Here is a 26,002-nt window from a genome sequence, read left to right on the forward strand (position 1 = left end):
TATCAGTAGAAGAAAAAGGTTGTATTTCTATTTTGAAATAATTAATATTCTTGTGCTGGCTTTTATATTTGCATTAGTCATTACTTCACTGTAAATGAGCCAAAGGCAAGTCCATCAGACAATATATACAGATATTGTGTATTTATGTTGAGCGGAGTATCATTTAGATATAAATTAGAACATTTTGATGCAAATGGTCATAATCTGACAAACCTATGGTTAATCAAAATAATTAAAAGTAAGTATAATATCCAAGCAATATATTATCAAAGCTGACTTAAAATGTTTTCAAAGTGAAAAACAGCGCATTACGTTTGAGTTGTGAAGGAATAAGAAAATGTCATGCTTAAACTTTTCCACTGTCAAATGTTTTTCTCTGCATTTCTCATTGTCCCATTGATATTTGATCATTTGTCAGTTTATATTGTTGTTTCTTTCTTGTAGAATAATTACAGGCAGCTTTGAAATTGGTGATGCTGTCTTAGGTAAAAGTGCTTTATCAATTCCTGAATATACTACTCATTAAATGATTGGTTGGATGTATCCAATCACCTTACTTTGATATAGGACACGCCTCTTCAATGTGTCATATAATTAGCTAATCAAGGCCAGGAGTTTCTGCGTCTCATGTTCAGTTTGTTTGGTTCTTTGATTATTGTTCTTGTCACAGGTAAGAAGTTAGTCATTTGGCCAATACTACCATTATAATGCATCATGTTATATTTTTTAGCAATGCATGCCTGGCTAACTAGATGTACAAATGACATAGGAAAGATTTCAAGGGAAATTGATCAACTGTATTTAGTGAATCTTTCTGAGTTGTAGTATATAGTGTTTATGTATAAAGTCCTTCATTCCTTAATGACTATTGATTTCAATGCACCTCATGCAACAGTTTAATCTGAATATGCCTAATGTCACTTTGTGCTTAAGCTGTTGGAACAATCTGGTTTCCCTGAGGGCCGACGACGTTCTCGTTCTGGTAATGCTTTTGATTTGCTTGATCGAGGCATGGTTTTAAATGGGATGACAATTGTGGAATCCCGTTAGTTGCGATTGTTCCTAATCTTGCTGCTTGTGTCGTTTTGCTGCCTGATATAAATCCCAGGTCTTTCATTGCTTCAGCCATGGCAACAAACCATTGTGCTAACAGACCACCGCAGTCGTCACAACCTGGACTAAACCAAGGAACCCAAAACCCTCACCCCAACGCTGCTACCGGTGCCCCAAACCCCCAACCACAGGGGCCCCCACATGGGTATCCAGGAATGTACTCGAGTCAGGACTATCAGCCAGGACAGCCATGCGCTCCTCATCCTCATTTCCCTCCCCACCCGTTCATGTACATGCCCCCCGCACCTCATCCTCCACCTATGACTCCATTCCCCCAGTGGCCCTCGCCTTATTCATACAACCCCTTCTCAGGATTCCCTGGAATGGGTGAGTGAATTGTATCATAAAGGTTTTAGATGCTCAATGATTAACGGTTTATGTTAAGTCAGAATTAAATGTAATCCCATGTAAGAGGGTATTTCTGTCTCTTTTTTTCCCCCAGGCTATGGTATGGTCATGCCCCCATTCCCCCCAAACCCTTACCTGGAAGCTCCACTCTACATGCTTCCTCAACCTCACTTCCAACAGCTCAACTACCGGCGCTTGATCCATTCGCAGTTCCCTGGCGGCAATGCACCCTACCAGAGCCAGAACCGCAGATTGGTGTCCCAACCGAATTCTGGTGTGAGGGAGACTGTAAGCTCTGAGGTCCAGACGGAACCGACCGCTGACGCAAGTCCCCGCGCTTGCTCAGAGTCTGGAAATGGGACCCGCGGCAGTACTACCCCTTCAGACTTTATCAGTGGGAAGCAAAGTCAAGTTTTGGTGGAGCACTGTACCGCGGCTGTTGCCGACGCCAAAGGTCACCACAACTTTGCGAAGAAGGACTTGGGTAGGGGCACCGCCAAACGTGGCCAAGCGTCACCTTTATCGGCACAAATTGGGAAAAGAAGCTGTGGTGGTCAGGAAAAGTCGTCTTGTAGGCTTGGAAGTGACGGTGAAACGTGGTCGATGTGCGCTGCCAATGCTATGATTCCTGTATGCAGCTCTTCAGACCGAGAGGACGAAGTCACCACCAAGGAACGCCGCGTCTCTTTTCCTGATGTATTAATGACCTTGGTGGGTGGGACACCACCAGTGGTGACTCCTGAATCCCCAGACGCACCATCGCCCAAGAGAGGGGATCAGTTGGCTGGTCAGGAGGTTGCGCTTGCTAAGGAAATAAGATGCGACAGCCTGACGACGAAGAGCAAAAACTTGGAGGATGATATTGTTTTAAGCCATAAGGAAAGGGAGGACCTTGCAAAGATAATTGGATCACCTTTCTACTTCAGGGAGGATCACGCTACGACTCTCAATACATTGAATGATTCAGCAGTGCTGGTTGACTCTATTGTGGCTGACATCCACTCCAGAAATGGCATGTCACAGAATACACCCATAGAATCAGCAGACCAATCCCAGAAAGTTCCTGACAATGAACTGGTGCTGGATGAATATGAAGAGTCTGCTCTACATGAAGATGCAATGCAGGATCCATTCTCGGGTCATTTCCAGTTCAAAAGAAAAATGGATGAATCAGTTTGGTCCGTGGAATCTTTGGCTGCCTACGTTCCTTCTCCGGGCTGGATGATGCAGAATGGACTGTTAGACCCTGAGGTGATTATTGAAGAGATTTTGGAGGATGTTCAAAAGCGTGCACCATCTACACAGAGTTGTAATCCAACCGTTCATCCAAGAGATAGAAGACTAAGTCGCAGGTTTTCATTGTCTGCTAATGCTTTCCCAGTGTATATTCCCCCAGCCACTTGGTCAGCTGAACACCAACATTTGATTCACTCCAATGCATATCCCCCGACAACCCAACGGGATGAGGACACCAGTGTTCCTGCTGAAACACTTGACCCCCAGACGTGTGGAACGGGAGTCCCAACTCCCTCTTCTAAAGAGGCGCAGCTTCAAAGAGATCAAGGTATTGATCCTTCAAATGCACATGCTTCGCTTCTTGACGAGACCTCCCTAGCGGTTGACGAGGGCGGGGACATGGATGAGTCTTCTGAGGCTGTTCGAAGCCCGACCCAGAAACCCTGTAGGGTAACTGAAAGGGCAGAGAATAGTCCTTGCTCTTCCAAACAAGTAGAAGCCCCCCTCTCCAATACCCGCACTGAAAACGAAAGTCCTTCCAGTCGCCAAATCAGAGAACAGGAGCTAAATGGGAGAGTGGAAACGAATTCCGCTAAAAATGAGCAACTAGCCGTCGAAATCCCAAAAAACGCAGTTTCACCAGCGAAGTCGGACTGTGGTAGCCAGTGCTCGTTACTGCAACATTTGACTTGTATATGCAACTGTCATCAAGAGGCTGAAACCATCCAGGCCTCATCTGAGACTGCAGGTAACTTATCAATCCCCTTTATGAACATGGTGGTAAATGCACTTTTAACGGCACAGTTCATCACAGTTCATTTATTGTCATATTTAAAAGCTTTTCCTTATTTGTTGCCAGAAAGAAAATGGAAACAAACGAAAAAGAACAGACCCAACTGTCGACGTAATCGTCAGAAGAAGTACCAGAAGGAGACTTGGATGGGAGATGGCATGCCTTGAAAATAGACTGGTTTGGACACTACACTTTAAACATGTTGGCATGGGCTTTAGTTTGCATGATAAATTGAAGATTCATTTAACTTGCAATAGATTTTATTTTTTGTATGCCATATGTAAAAGGTTTTTTTCTAACAGGTGGAAATGGAAGATAACGAAGATTCCGAGCAAATTACATTTCTTTCCTTTTTTTAAACATTCAATAATTAATAAATATACTTTTTTAACTGTATCATGCATTTGTGATTTTATTAATGCATTCCTTTATTTGATAATGCATCACTCTTTGTAAATATAGACTAATCATTAAGTCATTCCTAAATAAACAATAATGCAGACATGTGAAATGCAAGGGTGTCAATGCTTTTCTCACAATTATTCGGAATTAAGGCCTTTCCGGCCATGTTTGCCACTTGTGGCAATGCTGTTTATTTTCTGCCTTGCTTCCACCCACTAGCTGTTCTCTGAATTGTGAGCCTGCATAGTGTCGGTAGTATCTTTTCAGTCACTGATATCTGCAGACGACTTGATGTGCTTGCATAGTTACCTAACTAGTAACTAGATGGATGGCTAATCCATTTTGGTTTACGAAATTTGGGGCTCCATTTATTTCTATCACTTGGCTGATTGGGTTAAGCACAATCTCGTGCATAGTGAATCCGGTTCTGGAAATACTAATATTGTAATCCATGTGACTGCCACACTAAACTAGACTTGGCTTTCCATTAATTCCATCAGTTGGCACAAGGACGGATATATATCATAACGGATGATCTGAGCATCTGGACAGCTCAATCTCAGACAAACTAGAGGGATTACAAACCTACTTAAGGAATGAACAATTTTGGGGAAAAACAATGTTCAAAGGTTGGAACCAAGCCGAGCAATCTCCTCCAGCAGGAAGTCTACGTCTTCATGCTGGGTGGCGCGGGATTGGAGAAGACGCATCGGAAGAAGTTGACGTTTGAGCCCAATGGCTGGTAGCCAATTAAGGTCGTCCCTTCCTCCATCATCTTGGCTTTGATCCGGGGGGCCACCTGCAATACATAAAACCCCTTCAGCACCATCAGCAGAGTGTACTGCCTTTATCAATTATAATGAATGTACGCATGTTGGATGCATGTCCCCTTAGAGGACACTGGCATGGGTCCTTTATTGACCCATGAAGGAGTGGTAGTATCATGTCCTTTCTCCGAGACGCAGACACAGTGATGTTGACTGAAGAGAGGTGACCCTGTTGATGTTAGCCACAGAGGTGGGTATGTTTCTGCTGAACCTCCCGGCACCCGGACTGACCTCATGCAGCCTGCGGTTCGTGTCGGGCCCGGGGGGCAGCCCCCTGAGGCTCGGGGGGAGGTACCAGAAGCACACGTTGCTGTGCTCCGGCTGGAGGGGTGCGGCACCAGACCCCATCCAGGAGAGGGACACGGGAGACGGGCGGGACGGGCGTGAGGAAATGAGAGAACGTCGAACAAACATTAACACTGGTTTTCACGAAAGATGATGTGGTATATTTGATTGAAGTGATTCGATCATCAAGGACTGCAGACATGTCATTTTAAGCTTGGTGAAATGTTACACATTGCGACTTTAACAATTTCACAGGCAGTTGCTTCTCCGAGGCGTGCAGCCTTACTTTGCTCTCAAAGACCAGTTTGAAGTCAGCCCTCCTTTGGAGTTGCTTAAACAGGTACTCTGCGTTCTCCAAGCACTTATTCACCTGGGACCCAAACCCTTCGGAGCCCTGTATGACATGAGGGGAGTGCGGTTATACATTGTTTTCTAACAAACACTCGGCGGTGTCAGCCAGGCAGGGCCCCAGCCAGGTCGCTGGGAGCAGTTTGAGTGAGGTGGGTTGCTCAAGGACACCTCGACGCTCGGAGCAGCCGGGGATCGAGGCACCACCCCGTTGGTTTGCCAGTCGACCTTCTAAACCTCTATACCTTGGCTTTGTGTGTGGCGGCTACTGCTTCCACAAACAAAATACCAGAGGAGGGACGAGGAAACAAAGTAAGACCTAGAAAAGTCTTAGCATGTCCACGGGCAACCTCAATGAGGTTGTTGATGCATTTGGAAACTATCTTCAATTGTAAATATAATGAATTAATGAACACTTAGAATAGTTCAGAAAGAATTCATTGATTCATATTTGGTTGCATAGAAGCTTGAGAAAATAACTGGTGGAGTAAATCTGCACAAATCTAAACAGCATTTTAGCTTTTCAGTGGTACCTTTGCCTTCCACATGAGCCAAAGCTTGAAGACATCCACATGACGGCCACACTGGATGGTTTTGTCTCCCGTGTCGTAAGAAATGTCGTAGTGTTTGTCACTCTGGAACAGATACTCTGCACAGAGCTGGTTACACTCTTGTAGCAGACCCTAGAACATGAGGGGAGGACAGAGTACTGGCATTGTAACTTTGAGGCGATGGAAAACGTCCGAGGCAAACGTCGGAGCATACATTCAGCTTCTCCGGCCAAATAAAGGTTGGTGATGATGATGATGATGTGATGATGCTCACCCTCTTCTTGATCAGAATGGCTGAGCACTGCAGGGGGGCCCCCATCAGCTTGTGGGGGTTCCATGTCACAGACGAAGCTCTTTGGAGGACAGTGGGCCACCGCCCCTCTTAGTTAGTCAATAGCGAGTAACCTGTACACTTTGTACACACTGTTCTCATAAAAGAGCATCACGGATTATAGTTACCAGTATGAGCCAGACGGTTGACTAATATCAGCTGTAACGTTCCTCTCCCTTCTGCTCAATGGCATCAATTGCGATGGGACTATTATTCATTCTTCTGATGCTTCTGTTGATGATTACTTTCAGAACATGTAGCATTCCTGATTGGCGACGTATGTGTCCATTGGCAATCAGTCAATGAGTCCTGCCACTAACGTTTCAATGGTAAAGGGTAAAGTGGACCCCATTGTTAATCTCAGAGCACTGTTACTTTTATCCCCTTGGCCTTTGTGTTGTTCAGGCTGGGCAATCACTTTGTGTCCTGAATCGATCCTCAATCAATCAATGCTACTGAACATCATAACCATCGTTATGAAGTTATCTATATCTTGAAAACATTAACCACAGCCGACCTGCAGATAGTATCCTAGTAACCTCCAAACCCCGGGTTGGGAACGACCCCACCTAGAGGACTGCTTGTACCTTTGACTCCAAAGTTGTGGGACCCTGTACCTCCTGTCTGAGGCGGGGTGCTGCTACTCTATGTTTTACACATGGCACCTGTCCTCCACAGTGCCGTCTGCAGCCCTCCGCCAGACCCACCTCCTGTCCCCCCTCTGGGCCCTGATGGCCCCGACTGATGGAGGAGCAGACCATGGAGGGACAGTGTGGGTGCTTACCGTTCAATACCTTGCAGCTTGCCCTGGTGCCGTCTGGACATCAGCAGGCCTCCGCCCCACGCAGCCTGGCAAGACCGCACGTCAACATGGGGCGAACGGTAGACATGTGAATGAATTGCTCTCAGACCAATCGCTCGACTTGTATGTATGAAGCTAGTGTCAGACTTTGCAACACAATGGGCTTGTGCCTGAAAAGGAATGGCGCGTAGAATAAAGAAAGAGACGATAACATAAAAAGGTGCTGTAGGTAGGATTTAACACCCTTCAGTGTATTTGTTAGAAATTCTTTAGCCATCTGTCGCCTATGAGGCAACAAGGAAGACCCTAGGAGCTGAGAGATTAGACCACCGGGAGAAGGAGGAGGCTTAACACAATAGCATACCTGTGTATATGTGTGTTCAAGAGCATGTGCACGTCGGCAGCGGTGTGTGTGCATGCGCGCACCTGTGTGTGTGTGTGTGTGTGTGTGTGTGTGAGCAGTCTTTACGTCCACATGAAGCCACAGCTTGTGTCGGTCGCAGACATCGGCGATGGCCGTCAGCGGGTCGAAGGCCCCGTACACGGTGGTCCCCGCCGTGGCGTTCACGTAGAACGGAACCAGACCCTGGACACATCGGGACCGGTGAGGAACGGAGGGAACTCAAATCGGCCGTCACCGACTATACCTTAGGCTCCGCCCCTACCTTGGCCTTGGCCTCCGCGATGGACGACTCCAGCTCCCGCGAGATCATCTTCCCTCTGGAACCAACGCCAGCAATGTTGTTGACGTCACATGACACAGGTTTTCCCATCCTCGCCGCATGCAGTGTGCGACCTGCTAGCCTTACTTAGCTTACTGCTATCAAAATGTGCAAACGGCAATTTTGTAATGTAAAAAATATATACATTGTGACACACCTATTAACCATCGTCTGAGACTCTTATAGGAAACGCATGGACACGTGTCTAGAAAAACAAAGCAATGGGACACACACACACACGCCCACACACACACCCACACACACACACGCCCACACACGCCCACACAGGAAAACGTGGGCACGAAGAGCAGCAGGTGAGCAAACATTCCCCTTTTGTTCTTTTGTGCTTCCACGTTGACCCCGGACAAACAGCCCCTCTGGGCAGGGGTACCTTTCATCACACGGCACCACCTGCACGCTGTCGCTGCCCATCCCCAGCACGGCCGCCGCCTTCCTGACGGAGTAGTGGCTCTGACAAGGCAAACAGGGTCAGCGCTCAGTCAACATCACTCTGTGTCTGTCACGGAGGCAGGATGCTTTCGACAGAGACTAAACTACCACTGCTTCAATGGTTAATAATGGACCCCTGGAAATGTCCTCTAGACATGCATCCAACATGTGTACATTCATATTAATACAGTATATCGAATGTATTTAACGGACAGAGTATGGCTCTATCAGTAGCAGAGATAGGAGGGGGCGTGGCTCTGTCAGTAGCAGAGATAGGAGGGGGCGTGGCTCCATCAGTAGCAGAGATAGGAGGGGGCGTGGCTAGTCAGTGCAGAGATAGGAGGGGGCGTGGATCCATCAGTAGCAGAGATAGGAGGGGCGTGGCTCTGTCAGGGGGAGAGAGATAGGAGGGGGCGTGGCTCTGTCAGTAGCAGAGATAGGAGGGGGCGTGGCTCCATCAGTAGCAGAGATAGGAGGGGGCGTGGCTCTGTCAGTAGAAGAGATAGGAGGGGGCGTGGCTCTATCAGTAGCAGAGATAGGAGGGGGCGTGGCTCTATCAGTAGCAGATATAGGAGGGGGCGTGGCTTTGTCAGGGGGAGAGACAGGAGGGGGCGTGATAATATTTTTTGCAATATCGCCCAGCCCTAGTTAGCAGTATAATAGGCAGCTGTTGTGTTCAACGTGAACAAAACGTGCGCCTGGGGCTGCAGTCCTCGCTCCCATTCTTCACAGACGTCAAAGGGCCGGGCGGCAGTGCCTAAAGCAACACAGGAGTGAATGGGGTGAACGGGGAGGCGGCTGCTCACATGCTCAGAGGTGAAGAGGGCCAAACGTGGGAGAGCGCACATCCCTTTGGTCTTGACTTCTGGGTAGAAGTCATACCTGGCCACCAGTAGGCTGTAGAGGTTAGACAACGCTCCGCCTGCAAACAAGACCCGCTACAAATAAAACCCAGGTATATGGATGAACGTAGGAGCATTAATAGGACAACGTTTTGCACAAGTATGCATTTACCATCAGTGTCAACAAAGCTATAACTTGCTTTTTTAAACTTTATGCTCTCTTGAAGGCCAGTAAGTGGATGGGATTTTTTCTTACCTGGGCAGAAGAGACCATCTCCCTCTTCCTCGCACCATCCCACAATGCTTTGCATCTTCTTCAGTAGAATCTCCTCCATGAGCAGGAAGACTGGAGACACCTCGTATGTAAACCTGAAGGATCCACAGGGGGCGACGCTGAGACGCTGAGACCCTTCTGCCCTCTGCAGCTCGACAGCCATTCACTGTGTGTGCGTGTGTGCGTGTGTGCGTGTGTGCGTGTGTGCGTGTGTGCGTGTGTGCGTGTGTGCGTGTGTGCGTGTGTGCGTGTGTGCGTGTGTGTGGTGTGTGTGTGTGTGTGTGTGTGTGTGTGTGTGTGTGTGTGCCTGACCAAAGCGTCACCCTGAACACGCGTCCTTCTCCATTCGAAATGAATGGGGGAATAGCACCAACAGAGGGCGATACGTTCTCCTAGCATTTGGTGAAATGTTACGCATGCCATATTAATCGTTATTATCTGAATGGGAAAATGGCAATATTTTAGGACAGATAAACATTAAACGTGTTTCTAATGACATTTCTAGCGAGAAATGTACATTTTCCTCGCATTAATCTTCTGTCAGTGAATGTGTATGATCTTTATAATCTTTATTATCTGAATGGGAAATGCAATATTGTAGGACAGATTCACCATTAAATGTGTTTCTATTGACATTTCTAGCGAGAAATATACTTTTTACTTGCATAATCTTCAGTCAGTGATTGTTGGTCTATCTTTAGTTTTATTAGGAAGATTTAATCAGCTCGGTCGCATGTTTCAACGACGTCAGGTTGCTAGGAACGCTGCTTTCGGTAAACTAGCAGCTCACGTGTTTCCTGCGTTGTGTTATTAAACCGTTACTTTATGTAACTTTTAATGATATTGTAATAAACCACAGGCGAGGGTATTGAGCTGAGTAAGCTTGATAGCAGGTTTATTGGATTCCACAATCGGACAGGCAGGTACAGCTCCACCGGAAAACTACAACAACCAAAACTCCCGCCCGGAAGGAAACCCCCGGAACCCCCTCTCAGAAGGCCCGCCCCTTTCCTCCCAACCCTGTGACGTGAAACACGTTTATCTGAGAGCCAACCCAGTCGCCAAAAGCATTCGTTGACAGTGTACGTTTTCGTGAACACTGGATTACGTCGCATTTCAACATAAAATAGCGTGTTAGCACACATACACACACACACACACACACACACACACACACAATGCATTTCGCTGCTAAAACAACAACTTGGGCTGCTTCTAGGACATTTTGGGTGGATTTTTTGAACGGTATGTGGGCAGGCGTTTTTTGCAGGCAGGACCTGGCAACCCTGCGCTGTTGCCCGAGGTGCAGAAATGCTCCGGTGTAAGTACCATATTGGCTCGGCTACCAGATCGGCTCGGGGTCCGTCGTCTGCTGATTACGTCACACAATAAGCTATCTACAGCAATAAGGTCTTTATGGCTTAAATTAAAGAGCCTGTATGATCTTCATTTTGAACACAGACCATTCCCAACCTATCTGTATGGATAGTTTTCTTCTAAAAAAACAAACATCCCTCGGAATCATCTTGGCTGTTAAGATAAGCCGTCCGTGTTGCCAGATTGGGCACATTTTCCAGGCCTGATTTGGCTACTTTGAATCACGTTAGGCTGGAAAAACGGGACATATGCCCAATCTGGCAACACAAACCGAAACTAGACAGACCTACTCGCGCTCACACATGTGCTCGCTGTGGTTGCTATGACGACAGCCAGAGCTACAGCACAAAACAGCCAATCACAACTGTCCCTTAGCAGCCAATCACAATGTAGCCTACGCCCCTTCAAGCGTACAGCCAATGATATTGTGTAACGTAATCAGCAGACGACGGACCCCGAGCCGATCTGGTAGCCGAGCCAATATGGTACTTACACCGGAACAGATCTGGATCCACCATGGCCAAAATAATTGTCATGAATAGCATGAATAGATTCATGCATTATCATTCAACTTGAACATGTGTTTTTACAGTATATATGTGGTGGAGGGATGACGTATGTTGGCCAACCCGGAAGTGAGCGTCGACCTGGGTTTCCCTTGACAAAAAGCCAACGGGTTTTTCCATTGGATTTTGGATTTTTGCAGAAAAATTAGCATCTTTGAAGCACCTCCACAAAAAGTGAAAATAAATAAAAATAACTATGCTCCAAAGAACGAAATGTAAACCAATGCATTCTGAATGGGAGTTTTTCTCCGATTTTTCCATGCTACACAGAACGAAATGTAAAGCCATGCAAATAAAGACTTCATGGTCATAATAATTTAAATATCATTATGCTCCTCAGTGTGTAGGGTGGTATTCTATTTTTTTCAACGGGGTTGCATCCAGTCACTTGACCGTCATGGTTGCTATGGTGGTTGCTATCGACCAGCCCCTCTAATCCTTACATGGCTCTAAAAACCATGCGGCAAAGGAGCTGCCGTACATTGTGTTGTTTTTGTCGTAAACTAGGGTCCGATGGTTAAAAAATAGACAGATATTCCAAGGTATCCTTAAAAGGCAGCTTGGATGTTTTTATTTTCTGCAGTATAGACTTCTTCTATAACCTATTTTTGAAAGTAAAACACCAAGCTCAATGATTTAACGAGGCAGGGTTATTTGAAAGAATTTATTAAATATATATTTGTGAGAGGTCATTCCTTCTCCTGAGTTTGCTTCCTATTTATGTCTAGTGTACAACCCTACTGTCCACAAGCATCAGCCCCCCCCCTCCCCATATGGATTTGGAGAATTTTTGCCACGTCCCAGTGGTGGAGGTATCATATATATGAAAGAGGGCATTCAATTATACTACAATGATCAATTAGGAGGCCGAAGCGCTAAAGGAAGTGATGCAATAGGTGACCGGGTCGACAACATTTAAGTAAACTGTACTTTGAGGTCTCTTATACATCAAAGGGGGTTTCAAAGGACGCATACGCTTCAACCTGTGGTATTATAGATATAGATTGTTTAGATTCTCTGCCCGAGCCCGACGCGGGCCGGGTCGGGCCGATATTTCCCACCACTATACTCGGGCCGGGCCTTTGATCTAGCGTTTTTATTTTTATTTTACCATTGGTTTATTGGCCTAATCTGAGGAGAAATCTATGCCATAAACAGAAATATTATAGGCCTTATTACACGGGTCTTCTCAATGCCGTGGAACGCTCCGTTCACTTGCATGGGTAGTAGTCCGGTGAATTGTCTACCCCAGCATCTACCATTGCTAAGCGACGTCACCGTCTCTGCGGACAAATTATTTCTCTGATCAACACCAGAAATGGCCAAAAGACTTGTATCCCCCCCCCCCTCCCCTTAAATAAATACGGCAGAATTATTATTATTATTCTCATTCAACTTGAACATGTGTTTCATATACATCATATATATGAAAGAGGGCATTCAATTATACTATAATGATCAATTAGGAGGCCGAAGCCCTAAAGGAAGTGATGCAATAGGTGACTGAGGGTCAACATTTGAGAACCCCTTTTATCAAAGGGCTCATACGCTTCAACAGCGGCTGCAGCAGAAGTGTTGAGACGAAAGATGATAAAGACATTTATAGAATATTCCCATGATTCTTCGCACGACCTGCAGGTTGGAGAGACTGAAATAACCCCCAAAATGAGTAATAATGTAAAAGCAGCCAAGTCCCACAAATTGCTTGAACTATTTATTTCATTCCATTGATATGCATTATTGAAAAGTTTCAAGCATATGGATTTAATGCAATATCCACAAACAGTTCCAAATGGTACCATGAAATGTCTTGTTTATTGTATTAACCAGTTCATTTCTCTTTTGTGAAAGTCACCAAAAGTCAAAAAAAGTTAAACGCAAGGTCACAGGCCAACAGTGGAGCTGTGTTGGGAACCAGCAGCCAAGAGCTTCCATGGAAACTTTCTACCCATGTTAAATAGATTTAGTTGGGCGGTTCCTTTTCTGCCCATTCTTTTTTAAACTTGTGGAAGCACTTTGCAGTACTGGGAGACACCCTTTCTAACGGCAATGGAGCTAGATTCTAAAAATATCAAAAGATGCCCAAAGCAAATACCTTTAACCCATAGTTGTGTTTTATCAAATTAAAAAATTTCAGAGTTTCATTGACCACAAATTGAGCAGAAATATTTTGCATACAATCTTTAAATAGTTTAACCACATTAAGAAAAATACATTTGTTAATTTTTTTTATTAGTGAAGCCACAAGTTTTGCACATTATCCAAACAGATTTCAGCCCTTTCGGCTTAAAACAAGAGAAAAGGACAACCTAACAAGAGTGAAAAGTTTGGGTTAGGTGACCTATAGTTCAAAGATGTCCATGGTCAGGTAGACTAAATAAAAGTGCATTCCCAATTGCTCCAGGACATTTGTGTAATTTACTTGTGAGCTCTCCCTCAAGCCTAGAGAGACATCAGTGTTGAACCACCAACTGAAAGAGGGTATTTGCCATTAGTATGAGTGACAACATTTCATGGCTATTAATTTAGTTCATTATATTTAGCCGATTTGAATAGACTTTTCTAGCAGGTGAGGCTGTCAAAGAACTAAATATGGAGCAACTACAAAAAGTAAATTTGCAGCATGACCAAATTATACAAAAAGTATAGGAACTGTTCTAGCAGATATGTTTTAGAAGTCTCTTTTGATAGGCAGGGAATAATTGTCTTTGTCACCCTGTAGTCATGCCATCAAATCTGTTGGGCAAAGTACCACTACTGATTAATCCAGTAGACTCACCAGTCAAGTCCCCCTAGTTAGAAAATGGAAGAAACCCAGTTAGTCATGTTAATTATTCTGCTGTTACAAATGAAGACCAATACTTTCCACATATTGCGATCCAAGTTACTGGCTGCAGTCTTGGATTTTATAGTTCTATATGAATAGATTAAATTGACTAAACTATTAATCATGCTTCAGAAGAATGAACCTTTCTTGGATGGCAGATCTACCACAAGCCTCCATTGCCACAACCTCCAGATGGCTTACGACCTACGGCAACTCCTCAACTACTGCAAGCCAACAAATTGGCTCTTGCACACCAGACACGCATTTTGCTTTATTTTAGGTTTTCAAGCATCTTAAAATACCCAAATCATCGCTCCAATACACAAGTCAGCTAATGGCCTACAAGGAAATGCTGAAGCTAGTGTTAGTGATGGCGATAGAAATGGAAAAGCTTGCGTGCACAAATATGCAACTAGAATTGCAAGGTTCACAGCCCAGTTGCATAAGTGGTCACAACCGTTGGATTGTAAGCAAGGTTAAAAAAAAAAAAAAAAAATTCCCACAAACTGGTCAATTGAAAGCCTGTACAAAACGACCCTGGAATAGTCAAATGCAGCTTTACTGCGGATGAATTAAGCCAAATTGCATAAACATCCAATGGTAAACAGTATACAAATGCAATCAAGGTTGCACTCACACTAGGCCATCTGGCCGTGGCCGTCGCAACTGTGGCCTGGCCACGGTAGGCTCTTGTACATACGCCATCACGTCACTAGCATCCAAACAATTCTACCAAACCTTAACCAACTAGTGAAAAATGGAACAAAACTTTAGCACACAACCAGTGACTAATCACCTTGTCCAGGGGTGTTCCAACATGGTTTACCAGAGGGCCTTGTGGACTTAAAGTAAGCCACACATTTGACAGAGACAGGACGGAATGACGTTAAACTAAGCTAATCTACAGGTTACTAGTGCTAGTGCAATTACATGAGCATTTTGCACAATATTTGTACTCCAATGCTACGTAAAGCAGGCTTCTTCAGAAACCCGTAGCGTGCTACATGTAAGGGCAACTGTAACAAATCCTGACCAAGACCGAGAGATGGCTCTGGAAGCCACTACGGCCCACGCAGCAGATTACTGCGTGGACCGTGGTGGCTTCCAGATCAACCCTTCGGTGGACCATTCATACACATGTATTCCGAGGAGGTTTTGAAGACACTGGAGTCCCATGGCACTAGATTTGAAGACTAAGGCTACGTTTACACGATGACGGTCTGAACAGAAGACGCAAAAGTGGCGTTGCGTCTTCACTTTTTATTCCGCGTTTAGACGAGCGTTTTCGGGAGGAAATCTGCGTGCATACGGTGACGCAAAAGTGTGTGGAATTCGATTGGGTATGAATGCCAGGCGGTGCTGTGATAGACTATCACACAACACCGCCATGTCTGAGCGCATGCGTAGAATCTTCCTTCTCTTATCCGTGCCGCAAAAACCAAAAAGATCCTTCTCTGTTCAGTAATACTATCTGTAAATATCCTGTACATTTCGTGGAAATACTCCTGTATGCTTGTTAGAGCTGCCAGAGCAGCTTGAAGGTCCGACGCATGGAAATAAACTGACATGTTTGTTTATTTCCTTGTACTGGCACATGTATGTGACGTAAAGGCGTACGCGACGTGAGCAGATCCGAGCAGTGTTTTGCGTCTTGGCAGTTTAGACGGAAACGCTACGGCGGAGCGTTTAACTTTTCCACTCTGGAGGGTGGTTTCAGATTTATGCGTTTTCATGCCCTAAAAACGCCGTCACCGTCTAAACGAAAGGCACTTCCGATAAAATATTTCGTCGTTTTCACCCGCAAGCGTCCTCGTGTAAACGGGGCCTAAGTTGGTATGGGGGGGCCCAAAGGGGGCCCCCCCATAGATCTTGTCAGTCATCTAACACCTGTTAAGAAAAACACACACACATCACAAGATACAAATCAGCAAAGCTAGGTTAACAAACAGCGGCGACATGCATGTCAAGGTGCAAAGAGCAGGGATACTGATGGCTTGTGTCTGAGGAGACAGCCCAAAAACGTCAACAATTAATAAAGGAAAATAACTTTTACTCACTGCGGTGGTCAGTTTCGAAGTGTCATGTTGGTAGCAATATTTGTCTGGTCTGTTCAGTCAAATGCCCACAAAAACAAACACGCATACTTTCAGTTTGTATAAAGTGACAATAGTGATCTGCAATCTAGATCAAAAACTTTCAACCCTCACCAAACTCAACCTCGATTGACACAGGCCGATGCGAAAAGTAAACCAAACCCATTGTGTCCACCTTAAATACAGGGGTGTGTGACAGGTGATCTCAATTAAGAGCTAATCAGAAAGTTGCAACACAGTCTCACTCCCTACTCGTCAAATATGTGACGCATGGCCAAGGATCCCTGGCGTCAATTTCAGGGTTGCCAGGTCCTGCCTGCAAAAAACGTCCTGCCCACATACCGTTCAAAATCCACCCAAAAATTTTAAATGTCCTAGAAGCAGCCCAAGTTCTTGTTTTAGCAGCGAAATGCATTGTGTGTGTGTGTGTGTGTGTGTGTGTGTGTGTGTGTGTGTGTGTGTGTGTGTGTGTGTGTGTGTGTGTGTGTGTGCGTGCGTGCGTGCGTGCGTTTGTGTGTATGTGTGCTAACACGCTATTTTATGTTGAAATGCGACGTAATCCAGTGTTCACGAAAACGTACACTGTCAACGTATGCTTTTGGCGACTGGGTTGGCTCTCAGATAAACGTGTTTCACGTCACAGGGTTTGGGAGGAAGGGGCGGGCCTTCTGAGAGGGGGTTCCGGGGGTTTTGGTTGTTGTAGTTTTCCGGTGGAGCTGTGCCTGCCTGTCCGATTGTGGAATCCAATAAACCTGCTATCAAGCTTACTCAGCTCAATACCTCGCCTGTGGTTATTACAATATCATTAAAAGTTACATAAAGTAACGGTTTAATAACACAAACGCAGGAAACACGTGAGCTGCTAGTTTACCGAAAGCAGCGTTCCTAGCAACCTGACGTCGTTGAAACATGCGAGCGAGCTGATTAAATCTTCCTAATAAAACTAAAGATCAGACACAATCACTGACTGAAGATTATGCAAGTAAAAAGTATATTTCTCGCTAGAAATGTTATTAGAAACACGTTTAACGGTGAATCGATCCTAAAATATTGCATTTCCCATTCAGATAATAAAGATTAATAAAGATCATACACATTCACTGACAGAAGATTATGCAAGGAAAATGTACATTTCTCGCTAGAAATGTCATTAGAAACACGTTTAATTGTGTATCTGTCCTAAAATATTGCATTTCCCATTCAGATAATAACGATTAATATGGCTACGTAACAATTTCACCAAATGCTAGGAGAACGTATCGCCCCCTGTTGGTGCTATTCCTCCATTCATTTCGAATGGAGAAGGACGCGTGTTCAGGGTGACGCTTTGGTCAGGCAAAGCGTGACCCTGAACACGCCATGCGATGTGGACAAACGTATCTATTTTACGCCTTGGCGTGATACCGGGTTGGTGGGTGTGTGTGTGTGTGTGTGTGTGTGTGTGTGTGTGTGTGTGTGTGTGTGTGTGTGTGTGTGTGTGTGTGTGTGTGTGTGTGTGTGTGTGTGTGTGTGTGTGTGTGTGTGTGCGTGCGTGCGTGCGTGCGTGCGTGCGTGCGTGCGTGCGTGCGTGCGTGCGTGCGTGTGTGCGTGGAACAACATATATGGAGAAGGCGCTGTTATCTCTACCCATGATATAACTATAGCTATCAATGTATCTCGACTGATTCACTTGGTTGTGGATAACTGCAAAGTGTTTGTGTTGTTGTGTGAGACATAATGGGTTCTTTATTAATATTTGGATGCTATGGTGATGTAGTATTGGTCATTCCAAATAAATGAATCAAGTGTGTATGTGTGTGTGTGTGTGTGTGTGTGTGTGTGTGTGTGTGTGTGTGTGTGTGTGTGTGTGTGTGTGTGTGTGTGTGTGTGTGTGTGTGTGTGTGTGTGTGTGTGTGTGTGTGAGTGCGTGCGTGTGTGTGTGTGTGTGTGTGTGTGTGTGTGTGTGTGTGATGTCACAGCTAGGTATATCTCTTACATGTTGGTGTTGGCTGTGGAGGTCAGCCACTGGCCTGCGAGGCCGACCAGGTCCAAACCCGAGGAGAGCTGGTTGAAGAAGCGCGGGTGACCTACCAGGGTCAAAGGTCACGTTTGTTCTTGATGCTCGAGATTCTAGAGAGAAGGCGTCGAGGAAGGGGCCTGTGCTCAGGGCCTTCACTGAAGAGGGTCCTTTTTACCATTGTACACCCCGTGCCTTCAAGTAGCGTGTGCGTAGCCCAGTCTGTACCAATTGTACTATTTTAAATCCTTTTTATTTAACTACCTACTTGAGTAAAAGTAAAATGACAACATTTTGTCGCACAAAAAATAAACACTATTACATTTACTTTGGTAGTGTTCTTTTCTTACTTTACAAACCCACCCCCCCCCCCCCCACACACACACACACACACACTCACACACACACACCCACCGGTTTTCACGCCGTACTTGAGCGTGTCCCTACAGTCCACCAGGATCTGCTCCAGGGGTTCTGGGTGGTCTGGCAGGTCCAGGCTGAACCCCTCCAAGCCTTCCTTCAGCTGGTGGGGGTGGTGGAAGTCAAGGATCTGAAATACCAAGAGTCAACATCAGCTTTGCAGACAGCTGGACCCGCATAAACAACGATGGGTGACACTGCACAGCCACAACAACGCATGGACTAGAGCTACCGAAGCACTACTGTGTCCTGTACCAGTCTTGTGATAAAAAGTCATGTCACAACATGTAACAGCATGTACTTGTTTTTCAGTGGAAAGGAATGTTACTACACAGGTCAGGGGTTAAGGCGGAAGAGTGAGTTCCACACTAGTGTGTGGTTAGAACGGTTCCTATAGTCTCACACCTGGAAGACTTTTTCAAATAATCATGTGGTTGGAGGAGGGGACCTGTGAGCCTGTCTTGGTGAGCACAAACTCAGCCAGCAGTAATGAACTGTAAAATAAATGATTTAAAACTTTCAAATCAACACTTATATATTGGCCCCTATAGAAATACTCTTATTAAAATCCCCTTCTGAAAGCTTCATCCACTTGCTAATCCGTTTTGTTCAGGATGAAGGGTTAGGTGGGACTCCAGCCCTGGGAGTCTTTTGTTTCCAGCCCAGACTCTCGCAAAAACATATGAAGTAAATGCTGTTACATGTTGTTACATTTTTCAGTACCTGCGTCATTACATTGTAAGAATGACACTTATGTAAAATCTGTCCCATAAATGATAAGATCGTACAGAGTAAGTTTGTGAAAGTTAAAAGGAAATATGTCGGAAACTGGAATAGTTGCAAAACCTTGGAGCTCCTTTCGTTGGACTTGAAGATGTAATCCATGAGGATATTGACCAGTTCCTGGAAGAATTTGCAAGTAAGGCTTTCTCCCCCCGCTGTTGGCAACAGATCTGTGACAGGTACAGACACAGACACTTTGGAGATTAAAATCATCGGTGCATGAGAGCATGCTGTGGTAGTCACTGTCTGGGACGAGGATTAACAGCCTCAGTCATGTTGGCCATTTTCAGGACAGCTACATAATAGTTTCTTAAGTGGACATTGAGAAAAACATCCATAAAGCAAATATAATAGTCTAACAACTAGGCCTATAAACAGTGATATTATACAAAACTTAAACCTGGCAAAACGTGGGTTAAACATAACTTATTGTTGACGTAACTACATTGTGTTCCTCATAGATAAGCTGGGCCGAGACCGGTGTCGTTCCCTGTCTCACCCTTGCTGTATACTCGACTGAGGTCCGTGTGCGGGTTCTCCCCCGCCCCTGGTGGCTCCAGGCCTCCCTTCTGGCCGGAGGATGGCTTATTGCTGCCGCTCATGATCCTGTCTTCTTTATCCTCCACCCCAATCTCACCTTCAGAGACCAGAGAGGAATAGTCTTGATAAACAATGGTGACGTGGTTGACAGAATTATACAATGAAATGCAAATCAAATGCAGAGAATATATATAATAATTTAAAATAGATCAATTTGATTTATTTGCAAATACTTAACAGCAATTACATTCAGAGAAACTGTATTCTGAGATCAGGTGTTTGGATTTGTTAAGGGGTGATAAAGAAATTGAAAGGGTTTGGTTTGTTTTAATCTATTTAATGAAGCGTGCGGATCGTTCCACATGTTGTGAGCACAAATACAGAAGAGAACTTTTCCCTGACTGGCGGGACATGGAAGGATTCTAGATAGTGAGTGGGATACAAGACTGTCTCCCTGTCAACACTGATGACAAGTGGGATGTAGAAAGTAACTAATACCGTACTGTGCGTGGGTTACAAGCTGGACTTATTATTACATTTTTAAACAATTTGTACCAAATCATGTACTAAATCAACCTCTGATCAGTTTTCTCTTGAATGTTCCACTTATTCAACAATTATATTCCATATGTGTGTTTGTGCGCACAGGTGCAACCCAACAGGCCCCAAACTGACTTGGCAGCAACTAAAAATGATATATAAATGTAGTTCAAACAGGTAAGGTATAATTTAAGGACAAGCAATTGTGATGTTGTTTAGCCTGCCCTCATTAAACAGCATTTAGTGGCTGCATTCAACATGTGATAGATATATTTAAGTAATTAAGGGAAATCTGCTAAACAAAGAAAAATCACAACACTGCCAGTATTTAATATTGTCTATATGAAAGCATCATCTAAATGCCTTTTATACATACAAGTCTCCAAGTTTGTGTTTTCTGGTTATCTTCAAATTTGACCTCCATTATAGCCAACAGAAAAAAGGCAGAGGCACGCAAAACAGGTGGCGGTCCACACCACCACCTCTCACAGAGGCTGAAGAGATGGCATCTCTGGGGGGAGCTCATCGGACCCAGCCACGCCCCAGGACACAGGGGCCTACATAAGAGGTAAGTTATTAAAACGAATGGCATGTACATTAATCCTTTTTCTAGTGTTCAGTAATGGCCATCCATTCATCTTAGAAACCACTTGCCACACTGATTTTTTTTCTTGTAGCAGTAGGCTACAGTTCTTTGTAATTGGCTGCTGTTGCTTTCAGATATCAATCTATTTTAAGGTGACTCAGTTAGATTTTTTTTGATCGGACCTGCACACTATTGTAAAAAAAAAAAAGTAATTAGGTGGGGCACTTTTCTGGGTAATCAACTGTCGAATCTTTATCTTCTACCAGTTACTGATGATGGTGTAATCTGTCTCGTGGAGCCTTCTGCCATAACACACCTCCATGCTGTTGTAAGTACTCTTAATATTCCACAGATTTGTCATAATGGGTAGAATATAACACAAACATTCTGTTTCATTACAGGATGATGATGAAGACACCTTATCAGCTACCACAGAGAGGGTAAAGCTTTGGTTTCAGTTAATTGTTCCACAATACATCTTGTAACTTCTTTCTTTCTAACAGAGCAATGCCGGAAGTTACAATGAGGAAGAAGGTCCATCAACCTCCACAGCACAGCTTACCTCAGTAAGATGTTGTTCAGCGTTGACCCACAACTTACAATGACACTAAGTAGACATGGCACTGTGAAATTCAACGTCATTTATGTTCCTATAGCTCCCTGTGAAACAACTTTACAAAGTATATTTAGAATCCCAAATAAGCAAATCACACCTAGAAATGGAGCACATAAGGCTGCAGATCACCAAAACAGAAAAGGAAATACAACTGCTGGACCATCAGTTAAAGGTGGGTGACGTGCCCACAGGTGGATGTTTGTTAATTGTTTCAACAACAAAGGATTAACAACTGTCCAACAAGCAAAACTAAATATGTTCATATATTACCTGGTAGCTTCAGGTATTCCATCGTGAGCAGTAGTAGTAGTTTACAGTTTTGTTGTATGTTTGTATAAAACTAATGAATTCTTCCCAAACAGTTTCTTCTCTTATTGTTATTGTTGTTGGGCAGTCACCTCTCATGAGCCAGTAAGACTTTTACTCTCTTCACTGTGGCATGGTCCTTTTAAGTGGTGTGGATGTTCTGAATGGGTACCAGGGAATGAGGGAGTGGTCTATTAAGGAGTGTGTGTGTGTGGGGGGGGGGGGGGGGGGGGGGGGGGGGCGTGGTGTGTGTTCACGGGGAGGGGGGAGAGGCACGGAGAAACCAAACCCAGAGGGTACAGCCCTAGTGCCTGACACCATAGCATGTTTTGGCTTGAGTCTCATTCTTCTCATGCATTCGACTCTACAGCAATAACCAGCAGTCCACAAATACATGAGAACCATGAGACTCAATCCAAAATGAATTGAATCAAAACAAAAACCAAATGATTTTTTCATTTATGTTTGCCTTAAAATATCGTTTCTCTGCTGTGCAGTTATAGCTTTATAACTACATTTTTTTCTGTTCGACTTAAGGATAAATCAGTTCGCCACTAAAGCAGAAGACACAATGTGGCAACCCAGCGACGCGGACGGACGCCGGAGAGCCAGTGCACCCAGGCACCGCGCACGGCGCACCCGCCTCCCCGAACCCGACCATCGCGGACCGCCGAGGGCCCGCCCCTCCGACCCGCCCCTCCGACCCGCCCCTCCGACCCAGAGAGAGGAGTGTAGGTGCTACACGTGCGGCCAGACGGGCCACCTGGCCCGCCATTGTCCCGGAGCCGGAGACGTATCCATGCCCACGGCCAGTCCGTCCGACAGGAGAGGGGGGGTCTGCCTCCGCACCACCTGCTGGTCCCACGAGCGGACCGACACCCCCAGCCTACCGGTCCGCGTGGGGGGGCACGACACCCACGCCCTGCTCGACTCAGGGAGCGTGGTTACGCTGGTCCGACCCGGCCTGGCGGACGGGGCCTCCGGGCGGAGGATCGACGTAGGCTGCATCCACGGACAGACCGAGTCCTACAGCACGAGGCAGATCACAGATCACCTCCGGACCTCCGTCTACCATCCCTAAACCGACGGGTTGGTGGAGAGGTTTAACAAAACCCTGAAGTCCATGCTCAAGAAGGTCATGGAAGCAGATGGGGAAAAACTGGGACCAGCTGCTTCCGCATGTCCTCTTAGCCATTCGAGAAGTACCCCAGGCCTCCACGGGAGCAGATGCGGGGCCGGATGGCGCAGATCTGGCCCGTGGTCCGGGAGCACCTCGGACGGGCCCAGCAAGCCCAAGCCCGGGTGTACAACCGAGGGGCCAAGCTCCGCACCTTCAACCCGGGGGACCAGGTGCTGGTCCTCGTCCCGACCGCCGAGTGTAAGTTCCTGGCCAAATGGCAAGGTCCCTACGACGTCATCGACCGGGTCGGCGACGTCAAGTGGGGGAGCAGCTGAGCCCAAGCCAGACCCAGGACATGAAGGAAGTGGTCCTTGTCGTGGCAATTTCTGTATCAGATATTGCGTCTAAGCAGATGAGATATTTAGATGCAAAAAGCACACAATACTGTTGACAATTAGTGGTTATATATATTTGTAATAAAAGTACGAACAAAGTTACATCACAACATGCATCAACAAACAACATAACAGGCATACATTACAATAATCTGAGGCCTCAGATGGGAGCTTCTCTTTGCGTGTTACTTCATTCTCTGAAGGTACGCTGCAGAAGTCCACTGAGTGTTTGAAAGTAATGAGTTCTTATTCACTTGGGTTGGCATCTGGAGGGGATGGTCCCCCAATACTAAAAGTCTTTGTTCACCAGATTGTTATCTTTACAGTTGAAGCTCCCCCCCCCGAGGCTAAGGTGGGGTCGGCGGCCGTGCTATGTAACTCTCTGACTTTGTTTACGCTAGCCAGAGTGTCGAGGAAAAGGCCCATACTTCAAAGCATTGCTTGGGAGATGACACACGAAAAGATAGGAACAGGCAGGCAATAAAATGCATCACACGACTCTCGAACGTTCACACTTTAAATGACCCAAAAGCAGAGCAGAAGGCAGACACTACATAAAATTACACAGAATAGCAACAAAACTTAAATTCATATAGACCAAAACAATACAACATGTAGATTTTCCATCACATCCTCCAGCACCTCGATGTCTTCTCGGAGCGGCCCGGGAGGACCGCGACCGTCAGCCATGACATCAGGACGGAACCGGGAGTCAGAGTCCGACTCCGGCCCTACCGCATTCCGGAGGCACGGCGGGCCGCCATCCGAGCGGAAGTCATAAGCATGCTGCAGATGGGGGTCATCGAGGAGTCCCAGAGCGCATGGTCCAGCCCGGTGGTCCTGGTCCCCAAACCGGACGGAACGTACCGCTTCTGCAACGACTTCCGGAAATTGAATGAAGTGTCGGCCTTCGACGCCTACCCCATGCCCCGCATAGACGAACTGATAGAGCGGCTGGGGCCGGCTCGGTTCATTACCACCCTGGACCTGACAAAAGGATACTGGCAGGTCCCTCTCACCCAGCGGGCCCGGGAGAAGACAGCCTTCGCCAGCCCCGACGGGCTGTACCAGTGCCCGGTCCTCCCGTTCGGGGTGCACGGGGCGCCCGCGACCTTCTAGCGGATGATGGACCGGGTCCTACGGGCCCACAGGGAATACGCCGCCGCCTACATCGACGACATCGTCGTCCACAGCAGCACCTGGGACCTGCACCTCCATCACCTCCGTGCCGTCCTGGGAGCGCTCCGAGCCGCCCGCCTCACCCTAAGAAGTCCCGCCTGGGCCTCGAAGAGGCGTCCTACCTGGGCTACCGAGTGGGGAGGGGCAGCGGGAAACCGCAAGAGAAGAAGGTGCAGACCATCCAGACCTGGCCCCGCCCGAGGACGAAGAAGCAGGTGAAGTCATTCCTGGGACTTGTGGGGTATTACCAACGCTTCATCCCGGCGTTCGCGACACTGGCCAGCCCCCTCCACGAGTTGACGCGGAGGGCTCTGCCTGACCGGGTCGAGTGGACAGAGGAGGTCGAGGAGGCGTTCTCGTGCCTCCGACGGGCCCTCTGCACCGAGCGCCTCCTGATCACCCCGGACTTCAACCTCCCCTTCGTCGTCCACACCGACGGGTCTGAGGTGGGGCTGGGGGCGGTCTTATCCCAGGTCCGGTCGGGCGAGGAGCACCCGGTGACCTACATCCCGGTGACCTACATCAGCCGGAAACTCCTGGCCAGCGAGAAAGCCTACTCGACCGTGGAGAAGGAGGCGCTGGCAATAAAGTGGACCGTGGAGAAGCTCCGCTACTACCTCCTCGGACGCACCTTCACCCTGGTCACAGACCACGCCCCCCTGAAGTGGATGGCCCTGCAGGATTACCACTTCCAGGTCGTCCACCGGCCCGGACGCACACATGCCAACGCAGACGCACTGTCCCGGAGGGACGCCTGCCTAGGCCTGTGCCGGGGGGACCCCGACTTGCAGCTGAGGGTGGGGGTGTGTGGCAACCCCGATCCGACGGAGGGGTTCGAGCCCCGCCAGCGCCTTCTCCGCGGGCAGGTAGTCCGCGGGAGATATGTGCTGCTCGGCGCGGCGACGCGGGAGCGCACATCGAGCGCACCCGCGCAATCACGGAGATGCGGAGCACCCGGCGGAGGGAGACGGCGGAGGGTACTTAAGGACCGCGTGCGCACCAGTCAGGGGAATGCGGCCGAGTCGGGAAAGACGCGGTAGGTGGAGATTACCCGGACCCCCGCTAACGCCATTACGCCTCCCCCCAGGACTAAGCAGCCGAAGACGCCGGGGACCGAGACCCCGCCCCCCGCAGAAGGACCACACCCGGCGCGGTGTCCTTTTTTCCCAGACCAGGAAGAACCTGTGTTAACTCTTTCGTTACCCTTTTTTTTTGCATGAGTGGTTACACGCAATAAAAACCGTCGCCCCACACCCTGTTTGGTCCGTCTCCTTCGGGAACCTCAGCCGCCGACGATTGGGGTTGCCACAACGATGATTACCATTCTAAGTAAA

The 26,002-nt window shown here is 46.8% G+C and overlaps 2 protein-coding genes across 7 annotated transcripts; one reads left to right on the top strand and one right to left on the bottom strand.

Annotated features, from left to right (window-relative positions):
• Positions 1–607: 607 nt before the first annotated feature.
• Positions 608–4,009, top strand: LOC130387614 (uncharacterized). 6 transcript variants are annotated; one of them, XR_008896333.1, is made up of 6 exons: positions 608–670; positions 934–982; positions 1,109–1,440; positions 1,556–3,445; positions 3,557–3,667; positions 3,793–4,009. XR_008896333.1 is itself a non-coding variant. In XM_056596792.1 (6 exons), the coding sequence occupies exons 3-6, from the start codon at positions 1,128–1,130 to the stop codon at positions 3,847–3,849; spliced, it is 2,367 nt and encodes a 788-aa protein (XP_056452767.1). In that variant the 5' UTR covers positions 608–670; positions 934–982; positions 1,109–1,127; the 3' UTR covers positions 3,850–3,992. The 6 variants fall into 6 exon arrangements, 4 of the variants coding, with proteins under 4 accessions (XP_056452767.1, XP_056452768.1, XP_056452766.1 ...); XM_056596792.1 differs by having other exon boundaries at positions 3,561–3,667; positions 3,793–3,992; XR_008896334.1 differs by having other exon boundaries at positions 624–670; positions 1,154–1,440; positions 3,793–3,999.
• gad3 (glutamate decarboxylase 3) lies at positions 2,256–22,168 on the bottom strand. The gene is given in 17 exon segments (XM_056596803.1): positions 2,256–4,581; positions 4,584–4,691; positions 4,951–5,040; positions 5,291–5,398; positions 5,886–6,035; positions 6,178–6,256; positions 7,019–7,083; positions 7,506–7,622; positions 7,702–7,756; positions 8,150–8,229; positions 9,015–9,130; positions 9,307–9,419; positions 18,163–18,253; positions 18,598–18,733; positions 19,450–19,556; positions 19,886–20,023; positions 21,939–22,168. Coding segments are annotated over 17 exon segments (1,641 nt in total). The 5' UTR covers positions 21,961–22,168; the 3' UTR covers positions 2,256–4,515.
• Between the last annotated feature and the right edge of the window lie 3,834 nt (positions 22,169–26,002).

Source organism: Gadus chalcogrammus, chromosome 8, assembly GCF_026213295.1.
Source record: "Gadus chalcogrammus isolate NIFS_2021 chromosome 8, NIFS_Gcha_1.0, whole genome shotgun sequence".
Classification (NCBI taxonomy): domain Eukaryota; kingdom Metazoa; phylum Chordata; class Actinopteri; order Gadiformes; family Gadidae; genus Gadus; species Gadus chalcogrammus.